This window comes from Cupressus sempervirens, chromosome 3, assembly GCF_028749045.1.
Source record: "Cupressus sempervirens isolate cs-2001-9-10 chromosome 3, ASM2874904v1, whole genome shotgun sequence".
NCBI lineage: Eukaryota > Viridiplantae > Streptophyta > Pinopsida > Cupressales > Cupressaceae > Cupressus > Cupressus sempervirens.
Window position 1 is genome coordinate 340,296,415 of NC_143120.1, and position 22,469 is coordinate 340,318,883.

General features: G+C 34.5%; 1 protein-coding gene across 1 annotated transcript; it reads left to right on the forward strand.

Moving 5' to 3' along the window:
* The first annotated feature begins 14,278 nt into the window (after window positions 1–14,278).
* Window positions 14,279–14,791, forward strand: LOC149566381 (acidic leucine-rich nuclear phosphoprotein 32-related protein-like). Its single transcript, XM_089816467.1, has 2 exons — window positions 14,279–14,551; window positions 14,612–14,791. Exons 1-2 carry the CDS (start codon window positions 14,279–14,281, stop codon window positions 14,789–14,791), a joined length of 453 nt encoding a protein of 150 aa, XP_089672593.1.
* Window positions 14,792–22,469: the final 7,678 nt, after the last annotated feature.

A 22,469-nucleotide genomic window follows, 5' to 3' on the forward strand; every position in this document is an offset into this window, starting at 1 on the left:
CAGGTACCTGAATTGTAACTATATTCAGACTAGGAAGTTCAGTTTTGATTTTTTGTCAAGATAATGACTTGAATATCAGTAGAAGGAAATGGAAATGTAGTTAGGGTCAAATTTGTTCAAATTTACTCAGTAAAAACTCATTTTCACTGGCATTTTCATGGGGCAATCAGATATTTTGGTGATTCAAAAAGCTTTCATCATTAAGCAGAGATATTTGCAAATCAGTTGTAAAAAATGATGAAACAAAATCAGATCAGATGGGATGAAAGAAGAAAGAGGTTACTCAGTTGCACAGGATTGAATTTCAAGTGGACACTTGTTGTCTTAAGAATAGATCCAAGAATTCTTTCTCTTCTATATTATTCTTTCTTTCTTCCATTTGAAAGGTTCCAGTTTTTGCACTGAGAGACCATTCTTCAACATTTCTTCTTGTATTGAACAACATTTTGAGTTTTATGCAAATAGTTCATGTCTGTTAGGTGATTTATGAAGTATTTTGTACATCTTTCATGTATTTGATTTCAAGGAAAGCAAATAAAGAGCGGCAATGGTTTCAAATTCAGCCTAAATCTTGTCTCCTATTTGTGGATTTGTAATCTTTTCTAGTTTATGATCAAAGACCATAGATTAGGTTGCATCTCATTTAGTGATGTATGTGATTGAAATACCTTGCTTATGGAACCAAGAGCCATGTAACTACTTGGTGTTTATCATAGGGTTTACTAATTTCATGATGGGATATTCTGAGTATGAGATTCATTTTGATGCAGATATCTATTCACAAGGTGAAAGATAGATCAGAGATCTAGACGTAGTAATATGTTTGAGATTTCTAGGAGATGTATGGTTATAATTCATTTGATTGCCCAATAGATAAGGCATTGATCACAGATAGGATCATTAAATTTTGTTGCTCATACCTGGGTCTTGTTGTCATCAATCTATTAAATCATTTTCATTTTATTGTTGAAAGATATTCAAAGTATAACCTGCACTTAGCTTTCCAGTTTCATAAGTCATGTCCTTAGCTATTTCATGCTTGTGATCTCCTAGTTAAGCATAGAATGATTAGGGGTTTCATGTGCTTTTATAGATCTTGAATATGGTTATTGCATTGGTCACATAGTCAGATCTAAAGAGGTTCACTTGCCTAGGTTTTGCAGAGCCTGAAGTGCAGAAGGATTATAGCCTTATAGTTGGCCTGGTGTCTGAATGGGCATGTTGAAAATGGGAGTTAGCTTCCCCTAGATGTGTCTTGTTCTCATCAGGGTAATTGGAAATGGGTAACATTTTCAAACACCAACAAAATGGTGACTCTGCTAGGGAGTCATGAAGAAATTCATTGATAAAAGGACAAAGATCTCTGGTGTAATATTTTTCTATCCAAAAATTTGCATACTTAGTTTTGTATGCAAGGTTTCATGTTTTCCAATCAAGAATATGTTCTTTTAATTTTGTCAAGAATGTGAAATTTCCCTGTTGTTGAATACAATTTTCAAATACAAGTTGTAAGTTCTGGACCATCTTGTTTTGTTTTGCAAGTTGGTTAAATCTTTTCTCACAAAGTGAGTGGTGACTCAAAGTAAAATCTCTGCACCAGTGCTTCATAAATATGAAGGTATTATGAAGGGAACAACAGTGGGAAGGCAGATTTGAAGAATTCATTTCAAGTTCTTGACACTGGGTAAAAGAATCAAATGAGATGCAGTGCAAGTATTAAAAAATCTAGTTAAGATTTGAATCTGCTGTTATTTGCAGCATTGAAGTAGTTGTAGGAATCCATATTAAAAGGTATTTTCCATTCTTGTGTGAATTTATTTACATGAGAATAAAGATTCAAAAAAATTTCTCCATCAAATGGTTTATAGCATTAAATAGGAAATTGGTTCAGTACAGTTCAACATGCTTTGTGGAAGGTAGAGTCAACAAAAGTGTTTTATATGTCAAAGTATGTTTGAAGTTTTGAATTGGTAGAAAGAACTCTAGATCTGCTGCAATTAATAAATTCTGAAAGTGTCTAATGGTGAATGAGTCTTGAGTTTGAAGAATGTCGAGTTTCATCTCATCTAGTATGCAACCTGTTAGTGAAAGCTTTAGATCTATTTCTACCAAGAGGTATATGCCATTGAATTTTAATGGTATTCATGGTTTCTCGAATACTATGCCTTATGATCTCAGAAAGTATTTGCCTAAGTTTGGTGGAAACCATGAAAATTCAGCCAGTCATCATGTTCAGTTGTTTAGTGACTTGGTTGGTGATTTTGAAATTGCTCATGAAGACATTCAGATGAAATTGTTTGTTCAAACTTTAGAGGATGATGCTAGGGACTGGTTTTCATTCCTACCAGCGTGTTCAATTTCATCCTGAGATGAATTATTGTCGTCCTTCATAATGCAGTTTGGGGAAAGAGTAAGCATCTCTGATTATTTTGATAAGTTTTTGTAAATTCAAATCAGGAATGGTGAGTTAGTTCCTGAATTTAATATTAGATTTGTAAAGATTTTAAATGAAATTCTTGAAAGCTACAAGCTGAATGATCAAATGTGTTTAGTGGTTTATCTTGATGCATTTGATAAAAAGATGAGCTATCTGTTGAGAGATAAAGAACCTAAGACTTTGCATCAGGCATTCATGATAGTGATAGAGATTGAGAATAACATAAAATATGGATTAACCAGGAATCACTTCTCTAGAAATATTTGCCAGAAAGATGAGGTGTAAAGAACAAATCAATGTCATATAGAATGTTTAATTTCAGATAAGCAAATAAGCACCCCTGCTATTGTAAATAGTTTTGTTGAAGGTTAAAAAATAAAAACATGTGAACATGAAATCTCTTTGTTGCAAAGAAGAAATGATTCCATTCATGCTGAATTGAATGCACATGTTTATGGTATTACAATAGCAAATGATAGAATTCATTCACTTGATGAGTTATCCATGCCAGATATAAATCCAATCATTCATTTTCCCATTGATGATTTGCATTGTGTTGAAAACATAATAAATCAGGAAGAGGAAAGGTATTTATCTCAGTATGAGGATGAAAAACCTGAAAGTGATGTATCAAGTGATAAAGATGAAATTGCTGATCCGACATATTGTGAAGAAGCATCATGTGAAGAAAATGGCGAGACTTGTTGCTCAAGTCAAGAAGAGGATTGTGATAGTACATATGTGTCTTCATGTGAATCAGATGCTGATTGGGAAGAAGAAAGCAATGATGGGAGTGAGTATTCTTATGTCAGTGAAGGTATGAATTCTTTTCCTAAATCTGAAAGCGAATTTTTAGTTCAGAATTGTGCAGATCAGTTTGAGGTTGAAAGTGGTGAAGAAGAGTTGTCTACACAATATGATGATAAAAGGATTATTTATAAAGATGAATTGGTTAGTTGTGTAGATGAATGTCTTGAAGATACATGCAGTAGTAACCAGTAGTATAGAAAATATTCTGAGGTTAATGCATTAGCACCTAAAGATGATTTGATCGCAAGACATTTGAATCACCTATATGGAGACAATGAAAGTAACTTTGATTTGTATTCTACATGCATCGTTGATGGAGTGGATGTTGAGTCTTCATATGATTCTGATTTTTCTTCTTCATATGCTAAAAGTGTCCATGATAGTGATGTTAGAAATGGTTTTAAAGTTTTCACTAATCTGTTATATGGTGAGGAGTTTGACATTGATCAGCACATCACTTGTCCTAATGTCTACAAAGGCGCTTTGCATGGAGTTATCAATCCTCTTTTTGAAGAACACATGGACAATTTAGATTTAGTTGAGAATGAGTTTAACGATGATACTTTATCCTACTGCTGTGAGAAATCAAATTGTTTTTCTTCCGAGTATGATAGTAAAACTGATGATTATATTGCATTTGATGAGGTAAATGACATGGCATTTGACGAATTTGTTTCTAAAAATCAGTATGCACGTTGCAATGAGATTCATGATGAACTCTCTGATGTAAAGACTAATTTGTTTGCTGATTGTGAAGAACCATTTGAAGATTATAGATTAGTCTTAGATTTTGACATTGATGATGTATGTGAGTAAAAGTCAGAATGTTTGTTTGAATATCATCTGGTTATACAAAAGGATACACATTTTGAAGGTATGAGTGTTTTTTTTCCCCAAGTTGAATATGAAGCCTTCATATTCGAGAATGATAGCATGCATGAGCCATTAAATGAAGAGAGTTTTTGGTTTCAGTTTGATATGTTTAAGCATGTTGATCAGTATTTTCATGATAAGCAAATGGTTGAAGATGAAGTAAGTTTTTATATGCATTATGAAAGTAAGAGTGATGATTTTGTTTTGCCAAGTGATTTGCTATATAATGGTAATATGATTGGTGAGACTGGCATGAATGGAAATTTTAGTTTACCTCATGAAAGTTTAGATGAAAATCAAGTTTTATGATAGAGGTAAACAGTTTTGTTGAAGTTCGGTGGCCCGGGGCCATCGTGTGTACATAATCTTGGTAGTTGTAGTTGTTTTCTTGCTTTCAATAAGCTATTCGAGAGAAGTTTTGATGTTTTTGGGAGTGGTCTACTTCCTCCAAAGATCTGAATCCTTTCCATGCCTACAAGAGACATGCATCCTCAGATAGAGCCACTGTTCGCACTAAAAATTGCATGGTCAATTTTCAACACTAAAAATCAAGCCCTTAAACGCTTTTAAAATACATATGTACCTGGTTGTATCCGACTATTCTATTGAAGCCCTAGAGGTGTTCAATGTTTATAACACCTTCCATTCAGCCCATCTACCTATTCCATGAAGAGAAATCATCATTCTGAGCTATTTGGCGAAGTCCTGTTTCAAGCATTTGTCAAATTTGTAATTATGCCCTAGTGTCAAACAACGATAGGAGGCTGTGTTTGCTAGTGAATATCTCGCACCCAAAAATGCATCATGACTTCCCATTTTGAGATTATATGGTATCCATACCCGAGAACCTGTGTTTCAGATTTTGAGTCATTTTGAGTCCATTTGACTAGGTTTTGAATCCCTCAAAGTTGGTAGTTTAAATGTGTCATGCTTTTGCACTTTGCACCTAATTCTAGAAAGCCCTGTTTGACGTGCTATAACTTTTGACCAGTTAACTTGAATTCTAAAATTCCTTTTGCATTGTATTGTAGAGGTTAGAGTCTTGTTATGTTTCAAGTTTCAGCTTATGACGAATCCATTTGATCAGTTTTCAAATGCGATTCCAAATAGAATTTCTAAAGTTTTACTGGTGTCAACATTTGCAGATTGATTTGTACCCCTGTTCATGACGCCATATCTCCTGACCTATGATAGGTGTGATTGAATGGTTGGTTTTCTTGTGTTCTATACTAAAAATACTTCAAGTGTGTTAGTTTGCAAGTCATGACGAATCTGTAGGCACACTTTTCCAAGCCATTTCTATTTGCAAAAATTGATTACAGTCAGTGTTTCTAGTTTGCAAAATCCAAGTAGCCTACTTTGATAGCTCGCCATTTGTGCCCTATTATTCATCATGAGTCCAAATCATAGATCTATAATGTCCTCATGACAGATATTGAGCATCCCAGTTTTCATTTCCCCATGTGCTCATTTGCCTAGTTTTCCAAGCTGAATCTAGAGCCAATTTATTGTTTTCTGACATGTTCTTGTGCAGGTAATTATGAAGAGGCAACTTTGATAGTCAATATCTTTTGATTGGGAATTCGTCATGAGACGAGATCTAACGGGGTACAAGTATGCAAAATAGAGATTCAATGGGTTAGATTTTAGAGCCTGGTGAGTTGTTCAGGTTAGTTTTTAAGGGCAGTCAATGGACCTCCTGACACATAAGTGACAGTTTGCAGATAAGTGGTAAAGTGGTTTTCAGTTGATTATTCAATGATCAAACTTGATTCAAAGCAATTTGAGGTAATCAATAGATAAATTTAGCATATCAATTGTTTGAAATTAAATTTTTTTTATAGCTAGATCCACTCGGGGCTGACTAAGTTCAGCAGGCAAGTATGATTCCCAGATGTTTTCAAATATGGAATAATTATAAGTGATATTTGCAAGGTTGATGAAATTTTTGATTTTTGCCTTATAGAGACACATGAGGATGCAAATGATGCAATTTCATCATGTCATAAGATTATGGATTGTATAGCAATGCTCAAATTAACAGGTTGACAAATTTGGAGAGCTTAAACTTGGATTCATGTAAAATTGGAAACACAAGATTGCAATACTTGAGAGGGCTTACCTTTTTGAAGAACGCATGATTTGAACTCAAATTGAAATCACACAGAAATGCAATGAAAGGATATTTTTAGTATAATTGTTTTAAGGAACATGAAAGAACCATGCACTCTTCCTTTAATTGCAAAATGGACGAAGTATGGGAAAGAGCTGTTGAGGTAGCTTTGGATGGATAGGAAAGTTTATCTGTAGCTTGCAGTTTAACTTTGGACAGAGTAGTTAAGTGCATCCATGGGTGCCTTCCTCCGCCATCTCTGCTTGAGAAATTTCAGCAATTAAGGCATCTATCTATTGCAAGCATCGAAGTTTCCTCACTTGCCAATTTCCCCTTCTTGAAGCATATGGAGAAGCTTATTTTAAGTGATAATCATATAGCTGGGGGATTGGAATTTCTGGTTCAGGCAGGTCTCAAGTCACTTCGAGACCTTGATCTGTCAAACAATAAAATTCAGTATATTGAGGACCTTGAGCAATTGGCACAGTAGAAGCTTATTTTGCTTGACCTCTATGAGTGTCCTGTAACCAAAGTCATGGATTACAGGGCTAGGGTTTTTGGATTGATTAAGACTTTGAAGTATTTGGACAAGACAGATGCTGATGATAACGAGCGGTTTGAATCTGATGAGGAAGAGGAGGGATGAAACTATTTTTAAAGGTGCCCACGCCATCATTAAAGGGGAGCCATTTCACATAGAGCATTGGAGACCAAAGCTATAGATAAAGAAAGGGAGCAGACATAATATACATAGTCAAGGAAGACAAGAAAAATACATTATCCCACATTCTTTGTGGGCGGGCTATTTTGTTTGGTTTAAATACAAAAACAAACTTATTGCAAGGTGTCTTAGGACAATGCCTCTTGAAAGGAAGCACTCGGGTGATGGGCCCACCCTTGTAGTAGACCAAAAAAGAATGACGTTAGATGCACGAGAGGGCATAATTTTGAGCAAAGACGCATGCGCGCTGAGGTGGACTCGAGAAAGGAGATTGCGACACGTGTCTTGATCGTGCGACCATCGTTACCTCGCCATGCGAAGATGCTCATTAGTTAACTATAGTGAGATAGCGAGGCTGATGTGGCATGAGTTCCAAGGTGGATGATGAGGTGGTAGAGGATGACACATGTCATTCTGTCACCATGTCGCCAATGACATGGAGGTTGTTGAGTTAGATAGTGACATAGCGAGGGAGAATCAAGAAATGACATGTGGCAAGTGGTCCCAAAGTAGTTGGTGACATGGCCGATGATACAGATCGAGTAGCCAATCAGGAAGCACCATGTGGCACTAGTAAAAATAGGTTGACCACAGATTCAGAGGATAAGGGAAAAATTTGCAGAAAATAAAAAATAATTTTTTATTTTTTCTGGGCAGTGGGTATACACGTTCAAATTTTTTAAAGAGAAACATATTCTAAAGTTTATACTTTAGAATTTTTCAAATTTTATAAAAAATTAAATGTGTAGACATGAGTTTCTAGCAAAGAAGTCATTTTCAAAATGACTTTTAGGAGGTTTCCAAGAGGCCAGATAGGCAATGTTATATATCACCGAAATTGGGAGAAGACTAAATTTCCAATTCTGGAGTTGGTTTTTGCACAGGTATTAGTCAGTTTGAGCTACACGAGGTTTTCCATCAGGTACCTGAATTGCAACTATATTCAAACCAGGAAGTTCAGTTTTGATTTTTTGTCAAGATAATGACCTGAATATCAGTAGAAGGCAATGGAAATGTAGTTAGGGTCAAATTTGTTCAAATTTACTCAATAAAAACTCATTTTCACTGGCATTTTCATGGGGCAATCAGATATTTTGGTGATTCAAAAAGCTTTCATCATTAAGCAGAGATATTTGCAAATCTGTTGTAAAAAATGATGAAACAAAATCAGATCAGATGGGATGAAAGAAGAAAGAGGTTATTCAGTTGCACAGGATTGAATTTCAAGTGGAGACTTGTCATCTTCAAAACAGATCTGAGAATTCTTTCTCTTCTATATTATTCTTTCTTTCTTCCATTTGAAAGGATCTATATTATTCTTTCTTTCTTCCATTTGAAAGGTTCCAGTTTTTGCACTAAGAGACCATTCTTCAGCATTTCTTCTTGTATTGAACAACATTTTGATTTTTATGCAAATAGTTCATGTCTGTTAGGTGATTTATGAAGTATTATGTACATCTTTTATGTATTTTATTTCAAGGAAAGAAAATAAAGAGTGGCAATGGTTTCAAATTCAGGCTGAATCTTGTCTCCTGTTTGTGGATTTGTAATTTTTTCTAGTTTATGATCAAAGATCATAGATTAGGTTGCATCTCATTTAGTGATGTATGTGATTGAAATACCTTGCTTATGGAACCAAGAGCCATGTAACCGCTTGGTGTTTATTATAGGGTTTACTGATTTCATGATGGGATATTTTGAGTATGAGATTCATTTTGATGCAGATATCTATTCACAAGGTGAAAGATAGATCAGAGATCTGGACATAGTAATATGTCTGAGATTTCTAGGAGATGTATGGTTATAATTCATTTAATTGCCCAATAGATAAGGCACTGTTCACAGATAGGATCATTAAATTTTGTTTCTCATATCTGGGTCTTGTTGTCATCAATCTATTAAATCATTTTCATTTTATTGTTGAAAGATATTCAAAGTATAACCCGCACTTAACTTTCTAGTTTCATGAGTCATGTCCTTAGCTATTTCATGCTTGTGATCTCCTAGTTAAGCATAGAAGAATTAGGGATTTCATCTGCTTTTATAGATCATGAATATGGTTATTGCACTAGTCACATAGTCAATTCTAAAGAGGTTCACCCACCTAGGTTTTGCAGAGCCTAAAGTGCAAAAGGAGTATAGCCTTATAGTTGGCCTGGTGTCTGAATGGTCATGTTGAAAATGGGAGTTAGCTGCCCCTAGATGTGTCTTGTTCTCATCAAGGTAATTGGAAATGGGTAACATTTTCAAACACCAACAAAATGGAAACTCTACTGGGGAGTCATGAAGAAATTCATTGATAAAAGGAAAAAGATCTCTGGTGTAATATTTTTCAGTCCAAAAATTTGCATACTCAGCTTTGTATGCAAGGTTTCATGTTTCCTAGTCAAGAATATGTTCTTTTAAGTTTGTCAAGAATGTGAAATTTCCCTGTTGTTGAATACAATTTTCAAATACTAGTTGTAAGTTTTGGACCATCTTGTTTTGCTTTGCAAGTTGGTTAATCTTTTCTCACTAAGTGAGTGGCAACTCAACGTAAAATCTCTGCACCAGTGCTTCATAAATATGAAGGTATTATGAAGGGAACAACAGTGGGAAGGCAGATTTGAAGAATTTATTTTAAGTTCTTGACACTAGGTAAAAGAATCAAATGAGATGCAGTGCAAGTATTAATAAATTTGGTTAAGATTTGAATCTGTTGTTATTTGTAGCATTGAAGTAGTTGTAGGCATCCATATTAAAAGGTATTTTCCATTCTCGTGTGAATTTATTTACATGAAAATAAAGATTCAAAAAAGTTTCTCCATCAAATGGTTTGTAGCATTAAATAGGAAGTTGGTTCAGTACAGTTCAACATGCTTTGTGGAAGGTAGATTCAGCAAAAGTGTTTTATATGTCAAAGTATGTTTGAAGTTTTGAATTGGTAGAAAGAACTCCAGATCTGATGCAACTAATAAATTCTAAAAGTGTCTAATGGTGAATGAGTCTTGATTTTGAAGAATGTCGAGTTTCATCTCATCTAGTATGCATCCTGTTAGTGAAATTTTTAGATCTATTTTTACCAGGAGATATATGCCATTGAATTTTAATGGTATTCATGGTTTCTCGAATACTATGCCTTATGATCTTAGAAAATATTTGCCTAAGTTTGGTGGAAACCATGAAAATTCAGCCAGTCATCATGTTCAGTTGTTTAGTGACTTGGTTAGTGATGTTGAAATTGCTCATGAAGACATTCAGATGAAATTGTTTATTCAGACTTTAGAGGATGATACTAGGGACTAGTTTTCATTCCTACTAGCATGTTCAATTTCATCCTGGGATGAATTACTATTAGCCTTCATGATGTAGTTTAGGGAAAGAGTAAGCATCTTTGATTATTTTGATAAGTTTTTGAAAATTCAAATCAGGAATGGTGAGTTAGTTCTTGAATTTAATATCAAATTTGTAAAGATTTTAAATGAAATTCCTAAAAGCTACAAGTCGAATGATCAAATGTGTTTAGGAGTTTATCTTGGTGCATTTGATAAAAGGATGAGCTATTTGTTGAGAGATAAAGAACCTCAAACTTTGCATCAGGCATTCATTACAATGATAGAGATTGATAATAACATAAAATATGGATTAACCAGGAATCACTTCTCTAGAAATATTTGCCGGAAAGAGGAGGTGCAAAGAACAAATCAATGTCATATAGAATGTTTAATTTCAGATCAGCAAATAAGCACCCCTGCTATTGTAAATAGTTTTATTGAAGGTTCAGAAATAAAAACATGTGAACATGAAATCTCTTTTTTGCAAAGAAGAAATGATTCCATTCATGCTGAATTGAATGCACATGTTTATGGTATTACAATAGTGAATGATAGAATTGATTCACTTGATGAGTTATCCATGCAAGATATAAATCCAATCATTCATTTTCCAATTGATGATTTTCATTGTGTTGAAAACATAATAAATCAGGAAGAGGAAAGGTATTTATCTCAGTATGAGGATGAAGGACCTGGAAGTGATGTATCAAGTGATAAAGATCAAATTGCTGATCCAACATATTGTGAAGAAGCATCATGTGAAGACAATGGTGAGACTTGTTGCTCAAGTCAAGAAGAGGATTGTGATAGTACACATGTGTCTTCATGTGAATCAGATGCTGATTGGGAAGAAGAAAACAATGACAGGAGTGAGTATTCTTATGTCAGTGAAGGTATGAATTCTTTTCTTAAATTTGAAAGTGAATTTTTAGTTCAGAATTATGCAAATCAGTTTGAGGTTGAAAGTGGTGAAGAAGAGTTGTCTACACAATATGAGGATAAAAGGATTATTTATAAAGATGAATTGGTTAGTTGTGTAGATGAATGTCTTGAAGATACATGCAGTAGTAACCAGCAGTATAGAAAAGATTTTGAGGTTAATGCATCAGTGCCTAAAGATGATTTGCTTGCAAGACATTTGAATCACCTATATGGAGACAATGAAAGTAACTTTGATTTGTATTCTACATGCTTCGTTGATGGAGTGGATGTTGAGTCTTCATATGATTCTGATTTTTCTTCTTCATATGCTAAAAGTGTCCATGATAGTGATGTTAGAAATGGTTTTAAATTTTTCACTAATCTGTTATATGGTGAGGAGTTTGACATTGATCAACACATCACTTGTCCTAATGTCTACAAAGGTGCTTTGCATGGAGTTATCAATCCTCTTTTTGAAGAACACATGGACAATTTAGATTTAGTTGAGAATGAGTTTAATGATGATACTTTATCCTACTTCTATGAGAAATCAAATTTTTCTTCTCCCGAGTATGATAGTAAAACTGATGATTATATTGCATTTGATGAGGTAAATGACATGGCATTTGACGAAGTTGTTTCTGAAAATCAGTATGCATCTTGCAATGAGATTCATGATGAGCTCTCTGATGTGAAGACTAATTTGTTTGCTGATTGTGAAGAACCATTTGAAGATTATAGATTAGTCTCAAATTTTGACATTGATGATGTATGTGAGTACAAGTCAGAATGTTTGTTTGAATATCATCTGGTTATACAAAAGGATACACATTTTGAAGATATGAGTGTTTTTTTTCCCCAAGTTGAATATGAAGCCTTCATATTCGAGAATGATAGCATGCATGACCCATTAAATGAAGAGAGTTTTCGATTTCAGTCTGATATGTTTAAGCATGCTGATCAGTATTTTCATGATGAGCAAATGGTTGAAGATGAAGATGAAGTAAGTTTTTATATGCATTATGAAAGTAAGAGTGATGATTTTGTTTTGCCAAGTGATTTGCTATATAATGGTAATATGATTGGTGAGACTGGCATGAATGGAAATTTCAGTTTACCTCATGAAATTTTAGATGAAAATCATGTTTATGATAGAGGTAAACCATTTTGTTGAAGTTTGGTGGTCCGAGGCCATCGTGTGTACATAATCTTGGTAGTTGTAGTTGTTTCCTTGCTTTCAATAAGCTGTTCGAGAGAAGTTTTGAAGTTCTTGGGAGTGGTCTACTTCCTCCAGAGATCTGAATCCTTGCCATGCCTGCAAGGGACATGCATCCCCAGACAGAGCCATTTTTGGCGCTAAAAATTGCATGGTCAATTTTCAGCACTAAAAATCAAGCCCTTAAACGCTTTTAAAATACATATATACCTGGTTGTACCTGACTATTCTATTGAAGCCCTAGAGGTGTTCAATGTTTCTAACACCTTCCATTCAGCTTGTCTACGTATTCCATGAAGATAAATCATCATTCTGAGCTACTTGGCGAAGTCCTGTTTCAAGCATTTGTCAAATTCGCAATTATGCCCTAGTGTCAAACATCGATAGGAGGCTGTGTTTTCTAGTGAATATCTCACACCCAGAAATGTGTCATGACTTCCCATTTTGAGATTATATGGTATCCATACCCGAGAACCTATGTTTTAGATTTTGAGTCATTTTGAGTCCATTTGACTAGGTTTTGAATCCCTCAAAGTTGGTAGTTTAAATGTGTCATGCTTTTGCACTTTGCGCCTAATTTTGAAAAGCCCTGTTTGACGTGTTATAACTTTTGACCGGTTAACCTAAATGCTAAAATTCCTTTTGCTTTGTATTGTAGAGGTCAGAGACTTGTTATGTTTCAGGTTTTAGCTTATGAAAAATCCATTTGATCAGTTTTCAAATGCGATTCCAAATGGAATTTCTAAAGTTTTACTGATGTCAATATTTGCAGATTGATTTGTACCCCTGTTCATGATGTCATATCTCTTGACCTGTGATAGGTGTGATTGAATGGTTGGTTTTCTTGTGTTCTATACTGAAAGTACTTCAAGTGTGTTAGTTTGCAAGTCATGAAGAATCCATATGCACACCTTTCCAAGCCATTTCTATTCGCAAAAAATGCTTTCGGTCAATGTTTCCAGTTTGCAAAATCCAAGTGGCCTACTTTGACCACTCGCCATTTGCACCTTGTTATTCATCATGAGTCCAAATCATAGATCCATAATATCCTCATGATAGATATTGAGCATCCCAGTTTTCATTTCCCCATGTGCTCATCTGCCTAGTTTTCCAAGCCGATTCTAGAGGCAATTTATTGTTTTCTGACATGTTCTTGTGCAGGTAATTCTGAAGAGGCAACTTTGATAGTCAATATCTTTTGACTGGGAATTTGTCATGAGACGAGATCTGACGGGGTACAAGTATGCAGAACAAAGATTCAATGGGTTATATTTCAGAGCCTGGTCAGTTGTTCAGGTCAGTTTTTAAGGGCAGTCAACAGACCTTCTGTCTCAAAAGTGACAGTTTGCAGATAAGTGGTAAAGTGGTTTTCAGTTGATTATTCAATGATCGAACTTGATTCAAAGCAATTCAAGGTAATCAATAGATCAATTCAGCATATCAGTTGTTTGAAACTAAAATTTTTTTTTAGCCGGACCCACTCAGGGCCGACTAAGTTTAGCAGGCAAGTATGGTTCCCAAATGTTTTCAAATATGGAATAATTATAAGTGATATTTGCAAGGTTGATGAAATTTGTGATTTTCGCCTTATAGAGACACATGAGGATGCAAATGATGCAATTTCATCATGTCATAAGATTATGGATTGTATAGCAATGCTCAAATTAACAGGTCGACAAATTTGGAGACCTTAAACTTGGATTCGTGTAAAATTGGAAACACAAGATTGGAATACTTGAGAGGGCTTACCTTTTTGAAGAACGCATGATTTGAACTCAGATTGAAATCACACGAAAATGCAATGAAAGGATATTTTCAGTATAATTGTTTTAAGGGACATGAAAGAACCATGCATTCTTCCTTTAATTGCAAAATGGACGAAATATGGGAAAGAGCTATTGAGGCAGCTTTGGACGGACAGGAAAGTTCATCTACAGCTTGTAGTTTAACTTTGGATGGAGCAGTTAAGTGCATCCATGGGCACCTTCCTCTACCATCTCTGCTTGAGAAATTTCAGCAATTAAGGCATCTATCTATTGCAAGCATCAGAGTTTCCTCACTTACCGATTTCCCCCGCCTGAAGCATCTGGAGAAGCTTATTTTAAGCGATAATCGTAGAGCTGGGGGATTGGATTTTTTGGTTCAGGCAGGTCTCGAGTTGCTTCGAGACCTTGATCTGTCAAACATTAAAATTTAGTAAATTGAGGACCTTGAGCCATTGGCACAATGGAAGCTTGTTTCGCTTGACCTCTATGAGTGTCCTGTAACCAAAGTCGTGGATAACAAGGCTAGGGTTTTTGGATTGATTAAGACTTTGAAGTATTTGGACAAGACGTGTCTTGATGATAACGAGTGGTTTGAATCTGATGAGGAAGAGGAGGGATGAAATTATTTTTAAAGCTGCCCACGCCATCATTAAAGGGGAGCCATTTCACACAGAGCGTTGGAGACCAAAGCTATAGATAAAGAAAGGGAGCAGACATAATATACGCAGTCAAGGAAGACAATAAAATTACATTATCCCACATTCTTTGTGGGCGAGCTATTTGTTTGGTTTAAATACAAAAACAAACTTTTTGCAAGGTGTCTTACGACAACGCCTCTTGAAAGGAAGCACCCATGTGATGGGCCCACCCCTGTAGCCAACCAAAAAAGAATGACGTCAGATGCACAAAAGGACATAATTTTGAGCAAAGACACATGCGCGTTGAGGTGGCCTCAGGGGAGGAGATTGCGACACGTGTCTTGATCGTGCAACCATTGTTACCTCGCCATGCGAAGATGCTTGCTAGTTAACTATAGCGAGATAGCGAGGCTGACGTGGCACGAGTTCTAAGGTGCATGATGAGGTGGTAGAGGATGACACATGTCATTTTGTCGCCATGTCACCAATGACGTGGAGGTTGTTGAGTTAGATAGCAACATAGCGAGGGAGAATCAGGAAATGACATGTGGAAAATGGTCCCAAAGCAATTGGTGACATGGCAGATGATACAGATCAAGTAGCCAATCAGGAAGCACCATGTGGTGCTAGTCAAAACAGGTTGACCACGGATTCAGAGGATAAGGGAAAAATTTGTAGAAAATAAAAAATAATTTTTTATTTTTTCTGGGCAAAGGGTATGCACGTTCAAAATTTTTAAAGAGAAACATATTGTAAAGTTTATACTTTAGAATTTTTCAAATTTTATAAAAAATTAAATGTGCAGACATGAGTTTCTAGCAGAGGAGTCATTTTCAAAATGACTTTCAGGAGGTTTCCAAGAGGCCAAATAGGCGATGTTATATATCACCGAAATTGGGAGAAGACAAACTTTTCGATTCTGGAGTTGATTTTTGCATAGGTATCAGTTAGTTTGAGCTACATGAGGTTTTCCATCAGGTACCTGAATTGCAACTATATTCAGACTAGGAAGTTCAGTTTTGATTTTTTGTCAAGATAATGACCTAAATATCAGTAGAAGGCAATGGAAATGAAGTTAGGGTCAAATTTTTTCAGATTTACTCAGTAAAAACTCATTTTCACTGGCATTTTCATGGGGCAATAAGATATTTTGGTGATTCAAAAAGCTTTCATCATTAAGCAGAGATATTTGCAAATCAGTTGTAAAAAATGATGAAACAAAATCAGATTAGATGGGATGAAAGAAGAAAGAGGTTACTCAATTGCACAAGATTGAATTTCAAGTGCACACTTGTTGTCTTCAAAACAAATCCGAGAATTCTTTCTCTTCTATATTATTCTTTCTTTCTTCCATTTGAAAGGTTCTAGTTTTTGCGCTGAGAGACCATTCTTCAACATTTCTTCTTGTATTGAACAACATTTTGAGTTTTATGCAAATAGTTCATGTCTGTTAGGTGATTTATGAAGTATTCTGTACATCTTTCATGTATTTGATTTCAAGGAAAACAAATAAAGAGTGGCAATGGTTTCAAATTCAGCCTGAATCTTGTCTCCTATTTATGGATTTGTAATCTTTTCTAGTTTATGATCAAAGACCATAGATTAGGTTACATCTCATTTGGTGATGTATGTGATTGAAATACCTTGCTTATGGAACCAAGAGTCATGTAACCGCTTGCTGTTTATCAGAGGATTTACTGATTTCATGATGGGATATTCTGAGTATGAGATTCATTTTGATGTAGATATCTATTCACAAGGTGAAAGATAGATCAGAGATCTGGACGTAGTAATATGTCTGAGATTTCCAAGAGATGTATGGTTATAATTCATTTAATTTCCCAATAGATAATGCACTGATCACAGATAGGATCATTAAATTTTGTTGCTCATACCTGGGTCTTGTTGTCATCAATCTATTAAATCATTTTCATTTTATTGTTGAAAGATATTCAAAGTATAACCCGCACTTATCTTTCCAGTTTCATGAGTCATGTCCTTAGCTATTTCATGCTTGTGATCTCCTGGTTAAGCATAGAAGAATTAAGGGTTTCATCTACTTTTATAGATCCTGAATATGGTTATTGCACTGGTCACATAGTCAGATCTAAAAAGGTTCACCCGCCTAAGTTTTGCAGATCCTAAAGTGCAGAAGGAGTATAGCCTTATAGTTGGCTTGGTGTCTGAATGGGCATGTTGAAAATGGGAGTTAGTTGCCCCTAGATGTGTCTTGTTCTCATCAGGGTAATTGGAAATGGGTAACATTTTTAAACACCAACAAGTACTAGGGGAGTTTTCTTGCTCTAGGAAGTAGCAAGGAAGGAAATGACCTTAGTCATTGAGAGGGCCAAGGCATCGACTTGTTGAGATTTTTCTTGTTTTTGGACATCCATGGGGTTGGTGTCACCATCCAAATTGATGATTTGGATAGGGGAGGTAGGCATTGCCACTAATTTCTCTTGTTCTTTCTCCTTGTTCTTGTCTCCTCCCTCTTGCCCAACTTTTTTGGTGTCTGAAAGAGAGCCACCTCTACAGGTAGGAGTGATTAGAATTTTCTTCTCTATAGGTTGGTCTCTAGCTTGACCAATAGACTATAATGGGTCTATAAATTTTCAAGTAGTAGTTGTGGTGGTTGTTGTTGTAGTTGACTTGGTAACACAAGAAAATACTCCACCCGTAGAACTTGTGCTCCATATCCTCTTCCTCCTTTCTTGGGTCCATTCTACCCATTTGTTCGTTCTCTTGATTATCCCATGCATGAGGTCATCCATAGTGTCTATGATAGGTCCTATAGGTTGGGTAGACACAATAGGAGTGCCTTTAATCTTCTCATATGATGTGGGGTGCATATAAGCTTCATCATCTACAACATCAGAAACATCAAAAAAATTATTATATAACTTAATTTCATCAATTTTTAGTTATCATCATAATTTCTCTCAAGCCTAGTATTCATTAAGTCACCCAACCCAGAAGTCCTCAATATCTAGAACATGCTTATAAGAATATGTCAACTACAAGTGATCTCTTACAAATTTGACTATATCATATTGAGGCTTGAGTACCTCATAGTCCACCAATTTGATTTCATTCTTAAAAATCTTCACCAAATTCTGAGCATTGAATCTAGAAGCATGAGAATAGGATCCAACCACTATGAGGAAGGAAATTCTAACTATTTTCTTCACATTTGAACACAAGATCTTCACTTCAAGAATTTGTCAACAAAACTTAACTAGAACCACCTTGTCCTCTAGGTACTTGGGAATTCTCTTAGAAAAACCATTAAAGGAACCTACCCATAGATATGATAATCTTAGATATTGGATAAATGAGTATCTAAATTGGCTAATAGCTGAGATTTCTTTTGGTAAGAATCTCCTTTCAAGGCATCTTTGCAATTCCCAAAATAGCCTCATTGTGAAGGCATTATTTACTACCACATACTACTAAAAAATTCTTTGGATTTATAGATGAGGGTAGAACTCATATACCTTTGTGTGTTCATCATAGTTTTCGATGCTAGGAAGGTCAGGCCACAAGTGGTGAGTAGCCAAGGCATAAATTAGATAAGACATGTAAAATTGTTTAAATCATCTAGCCAAATTCATCAATGAGGCAAGCTCATAAAAAATGATCTATTCCCAATCAATTTGCATATCCTCAAAAAAAATAGCTTGCACCAAGAAGAAATAGTGCTTAGTGAACTCTATAATTTCTTCTTTTCCTTTGAGTCTTAGTAGTAGAGAAAGAATATCTACTATCTCTGTTTTCAAATTTATGCTAAATAGGGTCTTGGGAATTTTTCTCTCCTTCAAGCAAGGAGTCTAGCGCCATGTCCTTTGCATGTCTTCCCATCTGAGGGTCTTTTTCTCATTGAACATAGATGCAAAAGTGTCAAAGTCAATATCATTGTACTCCTCTTTTACAAGAATACTAAACATAGATTGCATCAGTGGCTTGTTGATCAAGACAAGAATGGATTGATCAAGAAATGAAATCTACTTTATTTGTAGATCATATCTCTCGATAAATTCCCTCACAAACTTCAATTTATGTACTACCATTGGAAAACTAGCCACCTTAATGAGTCTTCTCTCTTTAAGCTTTTGAGTGATCGAGTGAACTGGCTGAGAATTGAGCCTCCTATAGAGATCACTCAAATCATAGAATTCAAATGACATATATGTTAGATCTTTCAATCCACTCTCCAGACCTATTAACTTGTCATAACTTATAAATTTGATTGCCATTCATTATGATTTCATAGGATACAATTTTCCATAAATAACCATTTAATATACTTGAAGAAATAAATTTGAAGTAATTCTATTGAAATAGGTAGAGGAATTAGAACATTGGTGCCAGAGAAATGAAAGTAAGTTCAGCTAATGATTATAACAATAGGATTTTCATTAAATGTTATAATCAACGACTATTTAAAATTTCCATTTTCTTGCACCTAAAAATTCATAACCCTAGAAAGCTTATTACTTTACCTAAGGTAAAGTCACATTAATAAAAAAATACCTATTAAAAGAGGTGCTTTAGTTCCATGAAAATTTGGAATGTAGATATACTTGATAACTCAAAAAATTTGGAGGAGAGAGAGAAACATAGCTTTTCTATAAGCCCTACTTTCCATCTATTGGGAATCACAATATAGGGAGTGATTCTTTATTAGCTTGCACACTTCATTCTTTCACTTTTTTCCTCAAGCATTTAACACTTCCTTTCCTTTATATCGGGATCACATCCTCACCATTAATTTTTGAAGAAGTATCTTTTGAGAATCTCTACATAATATTCACACTTTAAGGTGGATTGTCTTTCTATTTTCAAATCTTTTAGAGAAGTGGCCTTTTTCATTACATGTAGGGATGTAAAACATATCTCTAAGCAACATTTTCTAGAATGAAGTAAACTAACCACACTTCAAAATTTAACCTCAATATGATGGCTTCAAAGCTAGATCTTGAGCATCCCTTACTGATTAAGAGCTTGAAAGAGTTCATTCAGCATCATGCTTTTACTACTTGTATATAAAGGCTTGGATTTCACATAAATCATTATCACTTCAAAAGAAGAACAAAACAACTTCGCTTTCATTGGTGCACAGTGAAAAACTCATAGACCAAATCTTCCTTGTGAAAGAAGATTTTACCTCTACAACATGAATGAGATTCTTCTTTACTTTGATCTATGGCTTTGTGGGTCTTTCGATCATGACATGATCATAAACACAACTTAATAATCACTGCCATGGGTTCATTCTTCAAATACACACTTGATTAAGTTCACGAAAGGGGAAAACTAGTTCGATTGCTTGAAATTTGTAGGAAAGAGGATGTTGGGGAAATATAGCATATATTCAAACATAGATAACTTCTTATTGGGAAGACACCAAAATGTATCCCAACCATACCTAGATCACCTAGACCCTATGCACATTGGGAAAACAAAAAACCCACATAGAAGAATCAGGTAGAGGTAATACAAATGAGACCTAGAAAAGAAAAGAATGTGAGGTACTCAGGAAATATGAGAAGTAAGTAACCTAAAGGACACTTAGAAATCACACTTGAACATGAACTCACTTAAATACCAATGACTTTAATTTTTGCAAGGGTAGGACTAAAACTTGGCAACACCATTGTACTAAAAAATAAATATAATAACATAATAAAGGATTAATATAATAAAAAAATATCAATGGGAAAATAAATTTTCATGTCATTTATAGGTGAGGTCCTGATAATGCAACGTACAAAGGAAAGCATTTTTTCTTAGTTGATTTGTGATATTAGGAAAGATAGAGAATCAAATAAGTTTTTTTTTTTTTAATGAATAGTGTTAGCCCCAACTAATAATATTATTTATGTATTGAAAGATTCATATCAATTGGTATGCTGTCATTGATTTTGGGCCTTAATTGGTGAACCATTATGCTAATTTAGTAGAATTCCATATCATTTGATTGATGAAGAGGATTTGAAGAAAATTACGTTGATGATATAAGTGTATTGTATTCAATAGGAACTTGAATGAATTAGATTGTGATAGTATAATGTTGGTTTGATTATTTCAGATGATTTCATTAAGTATTGAGATCATATTTAAGCAAGAAAATTTGGTTGTGAATGAAGAATCATAATATTTACCAAGTTACTACAATTGTCACTGAACACCTAATGAAGAGTTGAAAGATGAGTAATATCAACCAAGAAGTTCCAGTATCAACCAAGTCTAGTGTTGACTAAGAAAATATGTATTAATCGAGCCTAGAAGTAAGACTTAATTTGAGGCCAAAGTTTGATGAATATAAAGCATGTCTAAGAAGTTTTGAAGATAAAAACAAAGTTAGTTATGAGATCAATGGCTGGAGAAATTCAAAGAAGATCTAATTAAACTTATTTGGTTTGATTGTTTCACATGATTTGATTAAGTATTGAGATCATATTTAAGCAAGACAATATGGATGGTGAATGAAGAATCACAATATTTACTACATTTTTCACTAAGTTCTTGATGACCAATTGAAAGATGTGTAGTATCAACTAAGAAATTTTAGTATTAACCAAGTCTAGTATTGACTAAGAAAAGATGTACTATTAACTAAGCATAGAAGAAAGAATTAATTTAAGGCCAACATTTGATGGAAACAAAAAACTGTTTGAGAAGTTTTGAAGATAAGAATGAAGTTAGTGATGAGATAAATGACTAGAGATATTCAAAGAAATTTTGATGAAAGTTATTTGATGATTTTAATCAAAGCACATATCTCAAGGTGAAGATGTATAACCCAATTGTCTAGATTCATTAAATCTAAGCTAGATGAAGGTCTATAATTTTAATTAAGTGAAAAAATCAAGGGATCTAATGGAATGACAAGGCCAAAAAAAATCTATTTAAGGAATGACACTATGTTCATTGTTGTTGATCAAGTTGGTGGCCAAGACAATTAGAGAAGAAGGAAGAAGGATAATTGAGAAGAGTTGCATTGTAAAGATCAAGAAAGATCGGTGCTAAGTTGATGTGTAAGTGAGTGAATCAAATAGAAGGAATGAAACAAAGATTTGAGTAACCAAGGTATTGAAAATACACCTTTGGAACAATTGTTATGTTGACATTGATGTCAAACCTTACTAGCAAGAAAATTGCTAACAATGTAGAGTGTTATATCATTTGGTTGATGAAGAGGATTTGAAAAGAAAAAATCACAAGATGACTTAGTATAAGGTTGAGTTGAGATATGAAAGTGTAATGGAATTACAATGGGCACTTCATAAGTTAGTACTTAACAATATAATGTGTTGTTTACTCATTACAATAATAAAGGAAGAAAAATTAGTTGATGGGCAAAAGAGTTAGTTGAAGAAACCAAACTAATAAACTTTACCAAGTATCTAAAGTAGAATATTAAGGAACTTAAGCATTTTTGAGAAGAATAATGTTGGTTGAGTATCAATATTGGTTGAGTGACTGAGAATTTTGAGCCATAGTAATGATCGAATTGCATAGTGTAAACCAAGAAAGATAGTTTAGTGATGACCTATTGATCTAGTGATGATTGAGAAACTAAACATAGTTATGATTGAGTTTCAAAAAACTAATAATTTGAGAAAGAACCAAGATTTATGGCCAAAATAGTTGAATTCTT